Source organism: Vulpes lagopus, chromosome 22 (assembly GCF_018345385.1).
Source record: "Vulpes lagopus strain Blue_001 chromosome 22, ASM1834538v1, whole genome shotgun sequence".
Lineage (NCBI taxonomy): Eukaryota > Metazoa > Chordata > Mammalia > Carnivora > Canidae > Vulpes > Vulpes lagopus.
This window is the reverse complement of record NC_054845.1, coordinates 12,692,947-12,713,261: the sequence shown is the minus strand read 5'-3', so window position 1 is coordinate 12,713,261 and position 20,315 is coordinate 12,692,947. Positions and strand designations below refer to the sequence as shown.

At 41.4% G+C, this 20,315-nt stretch overlaps 2 protein-coding genes across 3 annotated transcripts in view; both read right to left on the bottom strand.

Annotated features, from left to right (window-relative positions):
* The window catches only part of ICOS (inducible T cell costimulator), a 73,078-nt gene extending 70,254 nt beyond the window's left edge, over positions 1-2,824 (bottom strand). For both annotated transcript variants that reach the window (XM_041737039.1, XM_041737040.1), the window contains exons 1-2: positions 2,761-2,824; positions 1,783-1,925 (exon numbers count right to left, since the gene is read on the bottom strand). The gene's annotated coding sequence lies outside the window, so the exon portion shown is untranslated. The remainder of the gene's footprint in view (positions 1-1,782; positions 1,926-2,760) is intronic.
* Positions 2,825-12,008: 9,184 nt separating this feature from the next.
* Positions 12,009-18,138, bottom strand: CTLA4 (cytotoxic T-lymphocyte associated protein 4). The gene is made up of 4 exons (XM_041737598.1): positions 17,984-18,138; positions 15,023-15,370; positions 14,442-14,551; positions 12,009-13,189 (listed from the first exon to the last, which is right to left on the bottom strand). Exons 1-4 carry the CDS (start codon positions 18,090-18,092, stop codon positions 13,085-13,087), a joined length of 672 nt encoding a protein of 223 aa, XP_041593532.1. The 5' UTR covers positions 18,093-18,138; the 3' UTR covers positions 12,009-13,084.
* Positions 18,139-20,315: the final 2,177 nt, after the last annotated feature.

Sequence of the window (20,315 nt, the reverse complement as noted above, 5' to 3'; positions counted from 1 at the left end):
AGGGACTTTAGCTGAATGACTTCAGGCCCTAGTGTTGAATGATTCCATAATAGTAATGTGACTGTGTTTTTAAAAAGTATTGTGGTGACCAGATTTGCTAAGGAGATAACATTAAGGAAAATCTAAGTAATGAGTAAAGCTGCCTGTCAATCATAAAGGAATTCATTAGGGTGAAACAGAAAGAGGTCTCTTGAGAAATGGTTGGCCACAGGGTGCAACACCTCATCAAATTTCTTGCTGGTGAAACCCTCTTGCTTTGCTGAGAAGAGCTCATTTGCTGAGCTTTCACAGATGTAGAAATATGGACTCAGCAGGTTGCAAAGCCAATTGGCAGTTTCAATCGTGTCACTTACAAGAAGAATTCGATAACCAATTCAGAAATGAATTGTGCTCCTTTCCTCTCTTGATGAGCACACCTCACCAAACCCATTCTTACTGTTCCAAGTGTGCGGTCTAATTTGTTAAGAGCCTAATGTGTTGTGGAGCTTATGTATTGAGTTCTTTCCAGAAAGCACAGCTCTGAGGTTTAGAGGTGGGGAAAAGGGGGGAAAGAAGAGCATTACTTTAAAAATCACATGACTTTCCTTTCATTCAATAATAAAAATTAACATTCTAGCAAGAAGATACTGTGATTATAACCTGTGTTTACTACATTTTACTTGTTTTAAACCTTACCAGACAACATATTAACATTTACATTCTTTTGCAAATATATCACAGGAATAGTACCACCATAAAATAAAGCTGAAAACAGATTGAACAACAAAAACATTCCAGAAGAAGGTCTAGGCCTAATATGGCTCTGTTGCTAAACTAAGTTAATTAACATCCCTAAACCTTGACCTTCCTGTCTAAATAAGTCATGACCAGTCTGACACTACCTACTTCTTAGAGCAGTTATGATAGTCAAAGGAACTACCATTTCCTTCACTACTACATTTCAGCAATGTATATAAAAATGTTTTCAGAACAGATGTATTCCTCAAATGGGCAATATTGAGAAAACTCACACCTGGAGAAGTTAAATGAGTTGTATGAAACTGGCAGCTAATTAGTGCTGGGGTTCTGGGACTCAGAGCTAGTTGTCTTTGTTACTTAGCAGTATTTCCTCCCTAGATGCTGTTACCTTTGCGATCTCACCTTTTGAACCAATCATGAAACCAAGATAGCAATTTAAAAGACATGCTTTAGGAATAAGCACTATATTCAGGCCTTTACCACCCAAAAGGACTGAAAGAGTTTAACATCAAAATATAAAGCAAATCTATTCAAGGGGTCCTCTAAAATAGCTGAATATTTTCCTTTGAAACCAGCATTTGGGAAACACCTAGACATTGCCATAGGTTGTCCCTCTGTGAGTGACATACTCCTCCCCAAGTCATCCACCAAGGAGGCATATAGGTTTCTGCCCACGCCCAGCTCTACATAACCCCTCTTCTGGCATGTGCCATAAGACACGTCTGCTTGCAGACACTTGAGGAATCTGTTAGTGTAATTTTGTGCTTGAGGCTTGTTCTTTAAAAATGCAGAATTCCAGAATACAACTTATTCTTATATCATTTTCTGGGTAGAAGGTTGCAGGTTGGGACGCCTGGGTGGCTCAGTGGTTGAGCATCTGCCTTTGGCTCAGGGCAGTATCCCAGTTTGAGGATCGAGTCCCATGTCGGGCTCCCTGCATAGAGCCTGCTTCTCCCTCTGCCTATGTTTCTGCCTCTCTCTCTGTGTGTCTCTCATGAATAAAAAAATAAAATCTTAAAAAAAAAGAAGGTTGCAGGTTCTTACCTCCAATTCTTTCCAAATGTTTGAGGGTTTCTCTTAGGTTCATTCAATGGCTTAACTCCTTTTTCGTATTCGGTCAGGTACTCATTCCACTAGAGATATTCATTGAAAACCTTCTCTTTGCCTGTCACTGTTCAGTGTCCACTCTGTTACAGTTGAAAAAATGGGCAGTGTGAAAAAATGTTTCAAGATCCTACCATCACCACTGACAAACCCATTAATGACACTCAAATCCCTGACCATTGCAATCTATGTCTAAGGTTATACTAATAAATTAGCCAAGCTGCAACTTGTTCAGCATAGTTCATATCCAGGGCACAGGGACTTGAGATGTTCCTTCATATGAATGAGGACTGCACCTTAATTCTTTACCTACAGGCTTTTAACAAAGGGAGGAAAGAAGAAAAAAGAAATTAACCTTTGTATAAGCCATTTTCCATCTCCAATCTGCCTTTGAGTCTCTATTCTCTTAAGTTTCTCTTTTAAGTTACTGAGCCAAATCAAATCACAGCACCCAGGTCTGATTTGTACAGTGACAAGGTACTCTGGGGGATTGCCTTGCACTTCCTACAAATCATGCACTGTGTATATCCCCCAGATTTACTCAATTTGAGCAACATCATGTACTGCTTACTCATCCCTGAGTCTTTTTGCTGATGTACTCACACACAGCCAGGCATTTATCACCTGACATTTCAATCATTTATTTTTCCTCCCAAATGTGCTTCTCTACACTTGTTCTTAATTGAAATTCATCTTGTTTGTATCTGAAAGCCTCTGCAGTTTATCAAGGTTACTCTGAATTCTAATGCTAGTTCTATAAGCTCTCCAAAGGGACCTTGGAGATAGTCTGATCAACTCCCATGGAGATCTACAAGGACATTTCCAAGGATATATGATGTATCAGTTAAGATCTTAGCACTAAAGAAAATTCGCTTCTGATGGTTCAGCTAAGGAAACTAGAATAAAGGGAGTACTTACAGAGTTGCGGACAGAGTTAAGGGAAAACAGCGGATATCCCCAGCAACCAGCAACAGTAAAAATTCTTTACTTTCCCTAGAGCTTACAGAAAAAAGGAAAAAAATAGTGACCAGAGTTCAGTGAGAGCAAGAAACAAAGAGGAACCACCCAACCAGAGCTGTAGTCCAGGAAGGACACAACTCTATCCTAGATGCTGTGTCAAAGCAGGGATGACTGGAAGAAATACCCCAGTCACCCCCATCACCTTCTGATGCCTTCCACTAGCTAAAAGCCAGAGAGCAAGGAAGGCAGGTGATGTGATCCATTCATGTCAGCTTCTCCCCACATAGCAAAGCAGGGAGCATAGAGGATAGATCTGGAGAAGAACTAACTAATGGATATAGTTAATACAATCACCCAACATTGCCATTAAAATGAGCATCTCCATTTAAACCAGTATATATCTTATTTGCCTAACAAATATTTGCTGAAGGGAAAGGAAGGAAAGGTAAAAGAAAACAAACAGGAAAACTACAGAACTGTCCCGTACCAGGCACTGCACCAAATATTTTGAAGGTCATAAAGAGATAATAAAAGCACGCTGTAGCAACATACGTACTAGGTATATCACTACATAATATAGTGTTTAGCCTATGCCAGGACCATTCTAAGCACTTTATATATACCAACTCATTGAATCTGCAACCTTGTTCTATAAGTGAGGAAACAGGGACATTCAGTATTGAGTAGGATTGGCCCAGTTGCCTGGCAGCAGAGCGTGTACTTTCACCACTGCTCCACACTGCCTCTATGCAGTAAAAAAAAATCCCTGAGAGAATTCATTATATATTTGGGGAGATAGGAATATTAATGTACGAAAACTTAATTACATGAGCTAACCAACAGTTACATCATAAATTACATCAGTACAAAACAGCACAAGAATGAGTTCTAGGGATAGGGGTTCAGCTGGGGCTGGAGCAACCTGGTGACTATTAAACAGCACCGAACCCTGAAATGGCTTCCAGCGACTGTAAACCTGCTGGGGCAGAGCCAAGAGCAGAACCTGGGCCTCCCAGCTCCCCTTGCCCTTGACAATTTGCCTTTCGGGCCTCCATAAACATTTCCTTGGGAACAGGACTCCAAAGTACAGATGTGGTTCTTCACTCCACAGGACCCCAGGAGGTCACCCTTAGCCAGCTTCTCATTTCCAGACCACAATAAGTTGATATGCTCTTTTCTTGAATGAAGCAATTTTTCTGCACTCATCTTCATGATTCTGTGGAAAAACCAGTGACTGTTATTTTTAAGGGACTGAACACAGACTTGTAAATCTATGCACAGAACCACATTCAAACAACAGAATATAAGCAAAGTTAGGCTAACCTTGTACATTACACATTTGTCTCTATCATCATTTTTGCATATAAGTTAGACTTACAGTGGATGATTATGTTTACTTTCTTAGAAACATGCAGTACTTAATACAAATATTAACAGAGAGGTCTTTTTGTTCAAGGACAAAGCAAAGGATTTTCTTTTCATTGCACGTGCATTTTGACCTTGAAGAGACGTCACATTTGGTCTTATGATATTGCTGTGTGGTTTTCAATTAGGTTTCTGTTGTGTTCTGCAAACAGAAAAACCAGCATTTATCTAATTTAATACTATAAATCTCCACATATGGCCGCAGACTACTGTAGAGTTCCGTGGATAAAAATTTTGCCACATGTTTTCCAATTCATGAATTTAAATTGTGTTTCTACCACGTTCTTTTTTATTAAACATTTCCATTGAATTTTTTTCCAGAGAGTGTGATTATAAAATAATTCTTCAGTTTCACTAGGCGTAAACACAACTGATTTGCAAAAATTTGAAGGCTAGGCAGCCAATTAGAGATAGTTCAGCTGTGACTGAATAAAGGTGTTAGGATGATTATAAGAAGTCAAATTCATCCAAACTTCTTTGATCCCAGTGTATATAATACACCAACAGAGATGTATTTCTGAGGGTGGAGCTGGGAACTCCACTTCTAGAGCAGCCATGAAATTGATCATAGGTCTGTCTAGGCTCACAAAGGCAGCTTTGTTCTCCTCCTAAGCCAGTGCCAAGGTGCAGAAAGGAACACCTTGAACTGACTTGAACTCAAATCCATCTCCACCACTTGTTGTGATGAAATACTGGGCAAGTTATTTGGAAAAAGTGGAAATCATATAAAGTTGAGGTAGACAGATGTAAGAAGGACTCTCTCCCACTGCTCCCTCTGAGCTCAATCTGGAGAAGACACAAGTGTTGATACTGAAGAGAGGTGAGAGCTAATGGGGAAGGACTAGTATGGTGATGGTGAAGCCAGGGTTTAGGAAGGCTTTACAGAGGAAAGAACACTGGAGCTGGGTCTTAGAAAAGGGAGAAGAGGCTACAAACCTTGGGATTATCATTGACGTTTTGAGCGCCATCCGTCATGACTGTGATTGCCGTGGGGAACTGTGCTGAAAAGCATTCAGCAGTGTAGGGTTAATCCCAGACCTAGTCTATGGCCATTCTTCTAGGTAGAATATTCCACAAGAATGTGGTCTTTCTTGACTTATGAAGTTCAACTGCACTCTGGCCCCAGTTTGCCTGCCCAGCATGCCAGTTCTCCCTGATACCCTTCCTAGCCCTCACCCCCAGCCTTGGGATCTTGATCTCTCTGCTCCAAATGGCTGTAGGAATCTTACTGTGAACCAACTGACCCTCCAGAACAGCAATGACCATCTGGCTTTGGATATTTCCTACCATATCACATTGTGCTATGGCACTCACCTGCCAAGTTAGCTTCCATGGGGAGTGACACCGGCCTGAATGAAGCCTGCACCCATCACAAGTCTCAGATGCAGTCCATAGGAGAGTTGTCTGCTCAGCCAGGAGATAGTTCCTCGATCAGGTCTATTTCCCCAACCCCCTGCCCCACCCAATGCCCTGATCCTTTCCCTTCCCCTCCAGCCAATGTTGATGAGGATGCAGCGGCCCTGCCTTGAGCTAATGTGCAATAAGATCCAATAAAATGTCCTCTGCCTGGCTCTGAACCCAAGTCTACATATAGGAAGAAAAATCATGCTAATCTCCCTTTCTATCATTATGCCCTTGTGGAACACTAGCACTGAATGCTCTGGAAGCCCATACAGCAAATCTAATTCCTCTTTCATATAATAGCCCTTCACATCTTGAACACATGTCTCATGCCCTCCTTGAACCTTCTCTTCAAGCACAAATTGCAAACACTATAAACACTCAAATTGGCACAAGTACAGTCATGATACTTAGCTTTGTATAGGCTTAAAGCACTTAGCAGTTCCTTTGTGATACTCTCCAACACTGCTCTCCCATAACAAGCTTTCACCTCTGTGCAGTGCCTACTCCCACACCACACACACCTGCCTCCATCACCATCCGTCCAGAGTGGAACCATTGCCCTTAATATCACTCCTGGCAAGAAAAGTCTTTTTCTGTTTCAGGGCTCAGGCTTTCGCACACACTGACTTCTGGTAGAAATTATGTAGCTACCTCCATCACAATCATGGCTAGACAGTGCCCTTGTTCTGACCCGAGCTTCTCTCAATCTTCCATGTGGCCTGTGGCTTTGGGCCTTGCACTATAATTTTGGCCCCAGATTATTGGCCCACTTCATTTGCCATCTGGTTTGGGGTGGAGGGGACCCTTAGGCCTCTGTCTGTTGTTTTTCTCAAGGGACTTGTTGCTATTTTCCAGCATCCCTCAACCTCAACTCAGAGACTCTCCTTTCTCTTTACTCCCACCCCCAACCTCCCCTTCTGTTCCAGGCTGATTAGTATTCTTTCACAAACTAGCCCCATTCCAAGAGTCATAGAGATACATAGTAGGTATCTACTATGTAGGTCCTACTGACTTGCACTGGTCATTACTTTCTATTACCAGCCTGTTTTGAATGCAGAATTGACCCCATTTTGCAGGGAGCACACTACAGGTGCATGAGGATCAACTCTTCTCGTGGGCTGTATGAATGAATGGTTCCCATCATCTCCCATTTCCGAGCGAGAAGCTATAATACCTGAAACCAGCCAGCTGTGTCGCTACACTTAACTTCATTGCTGGTGAATGGGAAATTTGCTACTGCTACAACTGTGGCTTGAAACTACAGGTCCACTGTTAAATGTCTTCGACTTCCTGTTTTCCTCTCACTCTGATTAAAACTCAACTGCTACAGCTAATCTCATAATGAGCACCTCCCAAAAACCTTTTACAACATTCGTCCAAAGAGTATTTACTCATTCTAACACTTATTTGTAGCCCCCAGGATACATGCTTTACTCACCTACCTCTCAATCCCCACTCACTTGCCATTCTGTCCCTTTCCTTTTGCAGGTAACCCCCAGAATTAAGGTATGGTTGTTTGAAAGTGGGCTTTGGAATTCAACATCATTTCTGATCCTGACTCTGCCACTTACTAGCATGTGGCTTTAGGCAAGTAATAAAACCTTTATGAACCTCAATTTTCTCATCTGTAAAATGAGGATGATGGCAATACCTCTTCTGCAGGGACACTGTGAGAATCACTTTAGCTAATGCATCCCCTATGCAGTATGATAGTTGGTTTCTTTTCCCTCTTCACTCAGAATAAGGACCTTATGAACCATATCCACCACGGGCAGCTTTCTCAATAGGAGAGCAATACTAAAGAATGCTGCTCTTCATTCACAAATCCAAACTTCCTGTCTTCGAAGTCCAGTCATGGTTAGTGGTAACTTTGATGTGTCAGGGGGAAAAAAAAAAGTTTATAGGAAGCTAGAAACTTTGTCTGCATTTCAAGTTAACTTGAAGGAAAGCAAGACTCATTTTCAACAGGTTGGAAAAAAATAAGCTAAAGTGGGATGACTGCATGGACTAAAGTATTGTCAAGGTGAAGCAAGAAGAAAAAGGAAATATCCTTGGAAAAGTACTGTTCATGAAAAATCATTTTGTATTTCTTTTTAAAATTTGAAATGGTCTCCTGAAGCATATTTCCACAATTTCTCCCAGAGAGAGTCTCCTCTTTTTGTTCAAATAGATAATATTCTTTTGTGGGACTAATATCATGTTTTTAAAACACTGCTGGTTGCTATGGCAACCTGATTGTGTGTGATAAAAAAGAGCACATATCATTTCACTGAGTTGTTATATGACTTCCCGCAGAATCTGGAAGCTTTCTCAGCATACTGCTGGTATTGCTGGCAAACTCTGGGCAGTGGTTTGCTTTCTGTTTTCCTCTGCAGCATTCTTCTGTAGGTTTGCTGAGGACAGGCTATATCACCTGAAACTCTCACTAGTGTCCTGGAAAGTTAAGGGAGAGCTAGAAAAGAAATACAGCTGACAGCAGGCCAGAAACAATGGTAGTGATCACCCAAAGTGGCTGGGGTGGAGGTGGGAAGAAAAGCAGACTTTCTAGGGTAGCCTGGAATGGTGATATTGCAGGACAGCCCCTGGGTGGAAAGCTTCATACTGTCACCCACTGCACAGCCCTGATATGAAAATCTAGAGACCTGATTCTCAGCCTTGATCAAACCTAATGTCTCTGAGCCTCATTTTCTTATAAAATGTAAAAATAATTCCCAAATCCCTTCTCCAGTCTTAATCGTCTATGATGATAGGCTCCTCAGTTAGACCAGGGCTTCCAAAAATATGATCCAAAGACTTACTGGAGAATTTAAATCCCCAGATCTTGCTTCCAATTTTATAAATGAGAAGCTCTGGATCTGAGGCACCTCAATCTGTATTTTTTTCCAAATACTCCAAATAATTACTGTACACAATAAATGTAAGAATAGCTATACTAGAGTATACCCTGGAAAACAAAGATTTTCAAGAAGGGTCTGAATGCCAGACTTCTAACCATATAGACCAGAGGGGGTTGAAATCTCCTAAGAAAAATATTTAGAAAATTAATGGCTGTCCCCTTTGTGGGACCCATTAGCCCCTAGCAACACTGGGTATCAGCCCCCCACACACCCAGGAATGGGAACAGGAAAATTAGAAAATGTGTTAGAATGGAAACAGCAGCAACCCTCAGGCTATTCCTGCCCAGAAACTTCTGGGGAGGGTCTCCAGAATGTTTTATTCACACCTCATTAGGTGTATTAACTTTCTTGCTGATAGGGTTGTCAGATCAAATATAAGACATCCTGTTTTTTGGGTTTTGTGGGGTTTTTTTGTTTGGCGGTGGCAAGCTGAATCTGGCAAACCTACCTACAACAGACTACTATCCTAACCTGCAGGCAAGGTCACAAAAAGGAGAAAGGAAAAAAACCTTACCTCTCTCTCCATCAACAGGGTATGTCATCTTGCTGGTCAGACTGGATAAAATTGACCTAAGATAAGAAAAAATAAATAAATAAAACAAGGCCCCCAAGGCACCTGAGTCACATATCTAACCAGGTGCAAAAGAGAAGCGAGGCAATCGAAGTAACTTTCCAGAGAAAACCATTTTCTCTTTTGCTTTGAGACCTCCCAAAACAATAACTTAAATTTATAAACTCTTAAACTTCTTAACTGGCTTGGCTCCAATTATAGCACAGTGACATCAACATTTTGCAAGTTCAGTTTCAAGTATATTGGGTATCCACTGTGAGGGTGGAAGAAGGCTCAGCCTCAGTGTAAAAATATAGTCAGTTTTAGCAACAACCTACGGTTTAAAAAAAAAAAAAAAGAGAAAGAGAGTAACAATGAGAATTCATCTCCTTTCCCTTCTCAAAAGAAATTATAAAAGAAAAAAAGATTGGAAGACTGGACTGAGATAAAAGCAAAATGTGTGAAGTAGAGTAGCCAGCTGGAGTTCATATTCCAGAGTCTTGAAGGTTTCAGCCAAGTGATAGACTGACCCACACATAGTTCTGCTGATCAAATAAGCAAGACATTAGACTGAGACCAAGAAAACACAGCCAGATTCTACATAGAAGACAGTCCCAGGTGTCCTAGCTCCCCAACTTTTCAATACATTATTTGAGCATCTTCTTTGTGCCTAAAGCTGTGATGATTCCTATTTTGGAGGAGTTCCCACTGAATCTAGGGAGAAAAGACATGCACATTTGAAATTATTAGGGATGAAACCAAGTATAGCTATGAAACAGAAGGGGAGAGATCAACGTGGGCTTGAAATGTCAGTGGATCTGATGCTGGATGCAGAATTTGAGATGAGTCTTGTTGGATGTGAAAATGAGGGCTGGAGATATTTGGAGCTGAGGAATAGGGAAACAGAAAGTGGCAGAAATGAGAGTTCCATGTTGGAAGAAGGGAGGTGAGCAGAGATATGTGCTGGGAACTGGTAGGAGTAGAGGCTGACTCAGGCAGCACTAGTCACTCTACCATGCTCCCTTTGTCATCCACATTCCTATCTGGTACCAGTGGTTCCAGAGAGAAGGGTAATGGTGCCCAGCCTTCCTCTCCATGGTGAACTAAGCCTTATTTAGATGAGTGGAATCTTTGGGCTTCCCTAGGACCCTGGTGCCAGAATTGACAATAATGATGAAGCTTGACATGCTCTGAAAAAGTTGCTCCTCTGATTTGGGAACAGTGATTCTCTCTGATTACTGCAGGTAAAGGATCTATCCTCATAAGAAAATGGGGATCAGAACAGGCTTTCATTTGGTACCCAGAAACTCCCCCACTTGCTTTCTCCTTTTTGAGTGGAAGCCCAAGTCACAGTCGTTCTTGCCCTTTTCTTCTGCCACAGGGGAAACTTTTTAAAGCAAGATTATATTTTTTTCAAAATTGATAATGTGGGGATCCCTGGGTGGCTCAGCAGTTGAGCACCTGCCTTTGGCCCAGGGCGTGATTCCAGGGTCCCAGGATCGAGTCCCACATCGGGCTCCCTGCATGGAGCCTGCTTCTCTCTTTCTCTCTCTCTCTCTCATAAATAAATAAAATATTTTTAAAAAACAAAACAATCAAAATTGATAATGAGTAGAGAGGGCAATGCTTACCTCAATGGCTAATAGTAGAATTTCAGGTAGCAGTAGAGGAGATATTAACCTTATGCAAAGTAGTCCATTGTCTAATGACGTCTGAAAGAAACCTGAGAGGTCCTCTGTCTAAGGCCCTCTCTGTCATTTAAATTTTCCATCAAATATGGAAAAGGATTATCTCTCTAAAGATATTTTAAAAAGTAGAAATAGTATCACACTATCCACTGGGGCTCCTAAATTGTGTGTTTCTTCATGGCTTCTAATCAAAGTCCAAGAGAGCAAGAGGTACAGTCTTCAACATAGTAGGAGCTCCTTCTAGGTAATTGTGATTACTGTATTTTGAAAGACACATTCATTTTTATTTGAAAAATCTTTATGGAATGCTCACTATGTGCTGTCTCATTTGTTTGTTAGCACCCGCTGGAAAAAAGGGAGAGAGAGTGCATGTGCACTATAGTGAGCAAGAGGGGTGGGGGCTATCTACCCAGTGATTGTCAAAATTTGATGAGTATAAGAAGCACTGGGAAACTTGTTGAGAGAGCCCCATAACCCAAAGCTTCTGATTCAATGCATCTGAGGTTAGGCACTGGAATCAACATTTTTAGTAAGTGACCCAGTTGATTCAGTTATAGGTGGTCCCTGGCCACACTGAGAATCATTTCACAAGACAATAACAGGATGTAGAGGTCAAGAATATGAAAACTTGAGAGGAAACCAAGTAGACTGAGGCCACACATTGGTTAACCAAGAATCACAGAGGGTTCAGTGGGCCCGGCTCAGGTCTGTCAGCTGATAGCAACACAGGACCACAGGTATATTCCCCCCACCCACCCATGTGTGAAATAGTCCATTGAGAAGCCTTAAGGGAAAGCTCCTTTTACCATGGAAGCAGATCAAATGGCTGCTAGGAACGTGATTGACAACACAGGAGTTGCCATGGCAACTGTAGGAGTTGAGCTGAGAAATCTGTAGGCAAGAAAGAGGAGCTGAAGAATTTGTGCTAGAAAGAATGCTCTGTGACTTCTGAAGGTCTGCTGTTATCTGCAGTAAACCGGCTTTATATTTCAAATAGTTGTGAAGAAACAAAAGGACAGAGGAGGAGTTCAGTTCCTTCCAAAAATGGCTTGCAGGTAATGGCTGGTGGCAGCTGACCCATGAAGCATTATTTGCCTTTTTGTCGATTTGTTCCCAGTATTAATAATAATGGAGACTCCACCAACTGCTGGATGAATCCATTAAAAGCAACCTCAAAGACAATATTCAAATACAAGGAAGATAACAACTCTGGAAAATGACCACCACAGATTTTTATTTAATTAAAAATATTATACATGTTGTTGCATTTTCACAGAAAATAGTGAGTTAAAAAAACACCAACAGTGTTTGTTTTCAGAAACCTTCATCACCCTGTTCTGCCACCTGCTGCTGTTTTCTGCCCATGGCATTAACCATGAGCGAGGAATTGGGGCCCTTGTGAAACTAGAGCTTCCTTGAAGTTCATACCTACAAGACTCCTGGAATGAGCCGTTTACTTGACGATGGTGTTCTATGGAGTTAAATCAGATATACCAGTTTTGACTCCCTTACAAATCTTTGAAAGGAGCTAACATAAAAGCCCAAAGCACATGTCAACACCAATTTAGCCCAACATGTCTACAAGAATCAACTATGACCTCATCCAGTTTCCAAGCCAGTTACCAAGTGACCTTGTATTTTACCTGGCCTATTAGTGTCCTGAATCCCTCCATAAAACTTCCCCTGAGCCCCTGGTGGGAAGACACTGCCATATAGTGTTTATATTGAAACCATCAGCAAATACACAAAAGCACATGTGGCCCCCATGCATAATACTATCAGAAAAATATATATATATATTGGTACAATACAACCTTTGGAATCAATGGCTAAAATATAGCCATGTGAGTATTTTTAAAGTCTTCATGTGATTTTACATTTATGAAAAATAACATAGCACAAAAATTTAACTTGAAAATGTCACTTCAGCTATAAACTTCTCACATGTAAATACAAAGTGTGTACAATATATCATCCTCTCCCTGACTCTCTCTCCTTTGCTTTCTTTGGACCGCACCACTCCCTAACCTATATCCTTGAGCGCATGTCCTAATGCTGCATCCCCATATTGCTCCCAAGTGATACTTTTACTAAAATTGGATCTGATGTGACAGAAACATCCTGGCTCTGTTTTCTTGCACCTTTGCTTTGAATTTGTAGTACACTTCATTTGGGTTCTGCATCCAGCTTTATATTAAAGAGAGATGGAAACCCCCCCCAAAATATACAAACAAGTACACATAGCTGGATAGCACAAAGTTAGAATTGCCTCAGCTCCTGGAAATTGGAAAATATTCTTTCTTCTTCATAATGATCTCTCAATTGATGGGAATAAAATAAGGCTGAAATTGCTTTTCACATTCTGGCTCAGTTGGGGGCATTTTCACATAGACCCCTGTGGTAAGAGGGCTTCTTTTCTTTAGCTGCCAAACACAAAAAGAAGCAGTAATTATTATTGAGAAATACAGAAGCTGTCTCTAGCTATAATAGGACTCAACAAATATTGGTCCCCACTCCTTTGGAAAAAATGAATGCACATGTACAGAATTATAAGCCCCAGGAGATTTTCTTGATTTAGCTTTTATAATTCACTTTAGATAAATCACTCTGTGCTATTGATGTAAAATAGTAATCATTTTCACTGCTGCAAGAGACTTTGAGAAAGCTTTAGAAAGAACACCCAAAATATCTATGGTAAATGACTACATCTTATCTGTGAGGAGAAGAGCTTGATAAGATAATAAACTTCAGTTATTCTGTTCTAGAGCTGTATTTCTCATCCCCACTCCTCCTACACTTTTTATTACTTTTTGTCTGTCTGCCTTAGTTCCCAATTTTTATCACCTCAGTAAATTGAGATTCTAGTCTACTGTTCTATGTGACAGTTTCTAGCAAATGAGGTTGGAAGAATCTACAGCAATAGAACAGTTGAGCAGAGGATCTTGGAACTGAGTTGAGGGAGAGGGGAGGTGGAGGAAGAGAAGGAGAGAGGCAAGGAAGGAGAGTTTGTGGTGAAAAAGACAACCATAGGCAGAGGCGGTTGAAAGGGACCATCAGAAAGAAAGCCTGACAGGATCCCTAACTCCATACCTACATCTCTTCCACAAGCAACTGCAAATAAATAAAAACTGGGCTGGAGGGGAAAGCAAGACTTCCCATTTGAGCAGACTGGATAACAGGAAGTCCCAGCCTGGTGTGGTGTGGACAACTATAGCTTTGATAATGGTGGCACAAGCAGGGTAGCACCAAGAGATGGCTTCCAGGGGAAGTAGAGGGATGTTAAGGGGTAGAATAAAATCCATCCAGGAGGTCTTCTATAGCAGCATTTTGCCCAACCTAATCTTATGTTTCAGAGTTATTAGGTACAATTGTCTTGAAGACAAAGAACAAAACAGCTGCCCTGTGTTGTTCAAATGGTTACTCAAACTGAAACCCTGTTCAGAAACACACAAACATTCAATGTCAAACACACTCATCTAAAATGTTAGTCATCCTGAAACCTCAAAGGCCAATGCCAAGGGTTCTAGTGCGTTCTTTACCACTGTCCTTCCTTTACCACTGTTCTTCATTTATTGCTTCATCTCAAGAAAACTGAACTCAACAGCGTCATTTGGTCAGTCGCTATCACTCAAGGCATCCCCACCAAAAGTGGTATGTTGTCAGCACTGCACTCACCATTTTGCTCAAAGAAACAGCTGTGATAAGAAAGCTATAAAAAAACAAGCCCGAACTGACTGCTGCAAGGATCCAGAGGAGGAAGTCAGAATCTGGGCAAGGTTCAGGATCTGTGACAGAAAACAAAGCAGAGGTTCCTTGAAACACTCTTTAAACTTTAGGGCCCTACTCCCCGTCCCCATTGGTGAGAAAAGGAAGAGGTTCTAGAAGAGTTTCCAACCTTGGTGTCCACCTTTAAATAGTATTGCTAGTTCACAGGTAAGTCTGTCTAATGGGAGTCACTTCCCCAGGAATGTCCTATCAACGCCCCAAGGCCTTGATAAACTTCACGATGATTATCATTCCAGAATGAGGACCCCAACCTCTAGTAGAAAAAACACTATCCCCAAACCATTTTATTTTTAGTCAGAATGCTGTTTGGGTTGACACCCATATTAACCAGACTATATGTGGTATGGCAAAGAATTCTTAAAAAGAATTTCCATAATCCTAAAAATGAACCACCTGAAGGAACAAAACTGTTTTCATGCAAAGAGGACAGCAAAGCAAAACGGTCAGCTTAGTGATATGGTTTTGCTCACCGATGACATAAATCTGGGTTCCATTTCCCATGCCTACATAGTAGGGTGGTGGGTACATGAGCTCCACCTTGCAGATGTAGAGCCCCGTGTCCATGGCCCTCAACCCTTGGATGGTGAGGTTTACTTTGTTTCCACTGGAGGTGCCGGTGCAGGTGGAATCATCCAGGAAGGCCAACTCATCCTCCACTGTGTATGTCGCGGCACAGACTTCAGTCATCTGGCTGCCAGCCTGCCGCAGCACTGTCACCCGGACCTCGGCTGCGTTGCCTGAAGACCCATATTCACACACGAAGCTAGCAACACCCCGGCTGCTGGCCAGAACCACTGCAGGCTGAGCCACATGCATCCCTAATAAAGGAAAATTAGAGGGAACTCAGCAAATTCATGATCACCCACAACCAGGCTCAAGCAAAATCTCCAGCTAGCAGAAGTTGATCTCTGATGGGTACCCTCCAGCTTCACCTTTAGCGCTTCTCTCCCTTCAACAAGCACTCCTCATCCTTTCCCTCTCCCCCCACCTGTCCCCTCAATCTCTTGGCTATCTTCCTGCTAAACTCCGAAAGGCGTTTTCTTATTGGACGAGAGTTTCCTATAGCAGAAAGAACACTGATGTGACAAACTGAAGGCCTGACCCTCCCATGAAATATGTGATTTGGGGACAAGTCATGCCTCCCCTGTAACCTTCATTTTCCCTCACACACAGTAAGGAGGGTTAGGTCAGATGATAACAGGGTGCCTTCCGCCTCTGGTATTCTAGGGTTATCATAGAATTACAGGAACTATAAAGAGTAGTAGGGGAAAATAAATAAATAATAAAAATAAAAAATAAATTAAAAAAGAGTAGTAGGGGAAATTTTGGAGGCTGAAGTATAGAATCTTGCCTTACCCCTCAATGCATACCTCACAAACCTCTGCCTACATTTTCCTTGGCCCTGTACCCCTATCAGCCACAGTGGCTGAACCCTGGATCATTGTGCCAGCTGCTACATTCCCAGGCATTATTATCAGGGGGAGGGATGCTGATAAATGAAGGAAGCCACAGTACCAGGTCGTTTCCTCTGTAGGCTGAGGCAACCCTGCTGCTAACTTCTGTGGGCTTCCCCTGCCACCGCCACCACCTCTTCCGCCACTCTCCCTTCTTCACTCTAACACCTTCATACTCCTTTGTTCTTTCTCCTTCTGGCTTCTACAAGACAAAGGAGGCCAGCTCTCCATTCAAAAAGGCTTGTGTCATCTAAAAAATGATAGCCTCCTGTCAAGTTACCTTCCTGTAACTAACCTGGCCCCTCTCTAGTCAAGCATACAGTGACACTCAAAACTCGGATGAACCATGTCACTCATTCTGTTCAAACCCTTTGATGCTTTACATACCATTGATTGCAAAAACAAATAAAGTGTTTTTTTATGTCCTCCATGATCCAATCCCAACCTATCACTCCAGTCTGAGTTTCTAGAGTGTATAAATCACTCTATAGAAATCACTCTATCACTAGTCCTTTCTCCCAAGTACCTGCACTGGACAACATCTGTCCTCGGAAGAGAGAATAGTACGGTAGCAGCCATTGCTAGTGTTAATCCAGCAGCCCTGGCTGGATAGGTAACAGTCTTTTCCCCAAATATCATCCCTGTCTATTAGAGGATCCTTTGAGCATCCTCTGAGCATTCTTCACACTGTTATAACTCCATTGCAGTATTTAATCAAGTTCCACCCTGTAATAAAATTTTTTGTGCACTAATTACACCTCTTGCAACATCTGCCTTTGGCTTATAAACTCCTGGGAGCCTCCATTAGAACCTGTCCATATGAGCACTCAATAGTCTTTATTGTATTGATGCTAAGCCTGAAGACCCAAGTTTCCTGCCCTCCCCCCAGGCAGGTTCCCAGTTATCACCACTAAATCTGGTCACACTCATTTTTCAATGGGAGAAACTAAGTTACAGGTTGAGATAAATTTTCTACAAAATAAAGATAATTACTTCTAAGAGTATTTAATCTTTACATGCTCAAAACATATAGAATAAGAAAGTGTATATGAATACTTCTTATCTGGTAATAATTTAATCATCAAATATCTTTTGAGCAGCTAAGATATTTCATATAAACTACATGGTTTCTTAACTGAGATGGTCTAGAGAGAGGTAAAGGTTGAAATTCAGTGAGAATGCTCATCATTTATGTCCTATAGCCAACCTGGCATCAACCTCTAAAGAGTTTTATTTCATCTGAAACCTGGGAATCTACATCTGAAGTCCACAGATAGGTTAGAAGGCAATTAAGTGTCCTACGTCAAACAGACTGATGGCTTTCTTTGTTTTTCTTTCTTTCTCCCCTTATTTCTGTTGTTTGTTTGTTTGTTTGTTTGTTTTACAATTTCAAACTGTTTTTCTTTTTAAGTAATTAGCTAACTATTTTATAGAATTGACTGAGGACCTTAAAACTTTGAACCCGGTAAAGAAGGTTTAAATTTTAAACAAGCAGATTCATTTATAAAAGTGAATTAGAAGATCTTAAAATCTTAAATTGGGTAGGAAAGAAACTTAAATGATTCACTTAAATCAATGTTTTGCAAAAAGGAAATTCCTGAGTTCACCCTGATTCCAAACTTAAACACATGAAGGGCCACGGATACCTTTCCTCTCTTAAGTCACTTAACTTTACAGTATTTTCTTCCAATCTTACAGAAATGTCTGAAATTGCTCATCTCCCAAACCAATTCAGATATATTCATTAAGCTGCTCGTCAATGCCTGGTGCTCCACTATGAGATGTATCTCTGCTTATTTGCTGCTGCCAGCTGTTCCCCGCCTGCCCTAGAATACAGAGCTATCCAAGCTAGGAGACTGGAGTCTTACCTTTGGCTTCTGGCTTGGTTATAAATCACTGTCCTTGAATGCTGAAAGAAATGAAACACAGGTGGGAGAAACACCTCCTCCACCTTCATCCTCCAAAAGCCTCACTCACCTTTGGAGAAGACGGGGATAAAAAGAAGAGAAAACAGAGCAGTGCAGGGCCAGGTCCTAGAAGCCAGGTCCGGCTGAGCCCCATGCCTCCGGAATCCAAAGCCAGCCATGGCTTTATGGAGCAGTGTTCAGGTCTTCAGGAAGCAGAGTGAAACCTTTCAGGATCCTGAAGCTTTGAAATGTGTTTGAACCCACACAGAATCAAGGACTTTATATAGCTGGCTTTGATCCCAGGTATGTACTATACATGTGCACACACAGAAGGCACCTGAATAGAAAGCCTTTTTGTTTTGGTTTTACGAGAAAGGAAGCCGTGGGTTTAGCTGTTACGTCGAAAAGATAACCTCAAACACTCAAACTAAAACTGAACAAAACAAGCCAATCCATGGATGGAAAATGCACTCAATTTGAAACTGAAGCTTCTTGTTCACTTTGAGGATAAGTGGAGACTTGGAGAATTTCCTGGAGTGCAGGAGTCTTCCTAGGTCCTAATTTGTCCAATTATCTAGGCATCTTTAACCAGTCAATTTACTTCATTCACATCTCTAAAGCTGATAAGCTGCTGGTCTGAGCCCTTGACCTATGACAGCTTTAGTCCATAGACATCATTAATAAAAGCTCTGCATTCACCATCCCTGGCAGGTTTATGAATAAGAGTTTACTTCTCTAAGCTCCATTTAGCATTTTGTTGAGAGAAAATACCCAAATCATGGGAAATAAATGAATTTGCCTCTGGCTTGCAGATTAGGAAAGAATTCAGGTATTCTTAAAAGCCTTAACAAAGACAAAATAGAGTTGGAAAAGGTCCAAAAAAAGTCAGCCAAAATGATCCAAGAGATTCAAACCTTCCATATGAGGAGAGACATGTTTTTCTTTCTAAAGGGAACTTTTCAAGCATAAAATCCAAGAGCTCAGGTTAAATATGAATGAAGTTCTTAAATTTATGAAAACTGTAAACAGGACCAGTGTTCATACTGTAAGAGAATACTACGTTGGGGACCACCTCGCTTAATACTGAGGAGTTTTCATATACTTCAATAATGAAAGAGACATTTCTTGAGAACCTGTGATATGCCAGTGATATGGGATATGCACTTAGATTGAAAGATGACTGGAAAAAATGCAGTTAATGCCTTAAGGGACTTCTAGGAGACTGACAGGCAAACAGTTACAACATGGAATATGGTGTTTGCCTATTCCCGCACTTTATGATTTCCCACTGTCCATATATATAGCTCAGCACAGTAGAGGACACTCTGTGGAATACGGGCCTAATGCCTCTCTTTTTAGCCTGGCTTCCAGCATTTCTTCACATGCCCCCTTCCTCTTTTTGTCCAACATACCTCTTACAGATCTCATCAACTTTACTCATGCTGTTCCAATGCCTATTTTCTCCCATTATCTTATCCAATCCTCTTCCTTCTCCTCCAGCAGTTAACTAATACAACAGCTCCTCAGGGAGCTTCTCCTGAGGCCCTTTTTTATACCCTCCCCTGCCCCAACCTTATATAAGCCTTCAAACCCAGCTGAAATGTTAGCAGGCAAAAGCAACCCATGGGATCTTACTAAGGGCCAGATCCCAGAGAGGGCACTGAAGATACAAAACTGGAAAATGTATGTTCAGGCCTTTGAGAGGAGCCTGCAGAAATAGCAGAGGAAGATAGGTAAACCCATGATCATGATAGAGTAGAGAAATGCTGGAATTGAAGCATGTCACATAGCCACAGAGGAGCAGAAGCCATTGGTTTAGCCTGTGGAAGTCAGAAAGTGTGTCTCAGAGAAAGTAAAACCTGAGCTTATTAATGAGGACAAGAGCAAGGGGTGGGTATTGAGACAAAAAGAATAGCATGTGTCAAGATTGGAAAGGGCATAAAGCACTAGTGGCCAGAGGTCAAATCTAGTATGGGAATCAATAGTAGTTGAAAGCTAATGTTCTTAGCATTGAAGGCCAATGCACCAAAAGGAGCAAATTAGCATGTCTGAGTTCAAATCCTAGGGAAAATCCCCCCTTACACAGGAGAAGGAGTATAGGAACCAGGAAAACCAGGCAATCAGGAGTTGGCCCATAATAGGACAGACAGTAAATATATTAGGCTTTGCAGGTCTTATGGTCCCTGTTGCCACTATTCAACTCTGCTGTTGTAGGGTTAAAACAACCACAGAAAATACATAATGAACGGATATGGCTTTGTTCCAATAAAAAATTATTTACAATATCAATTATACCCCAATTAAAAAAACATTATTTACAAAAACAGGTGAAGCCTGGATTTGGCCTGCAGACCATGGTTTGCCAATTCCTGGTCAAAACTAAGGCAATGACAACAGTGATG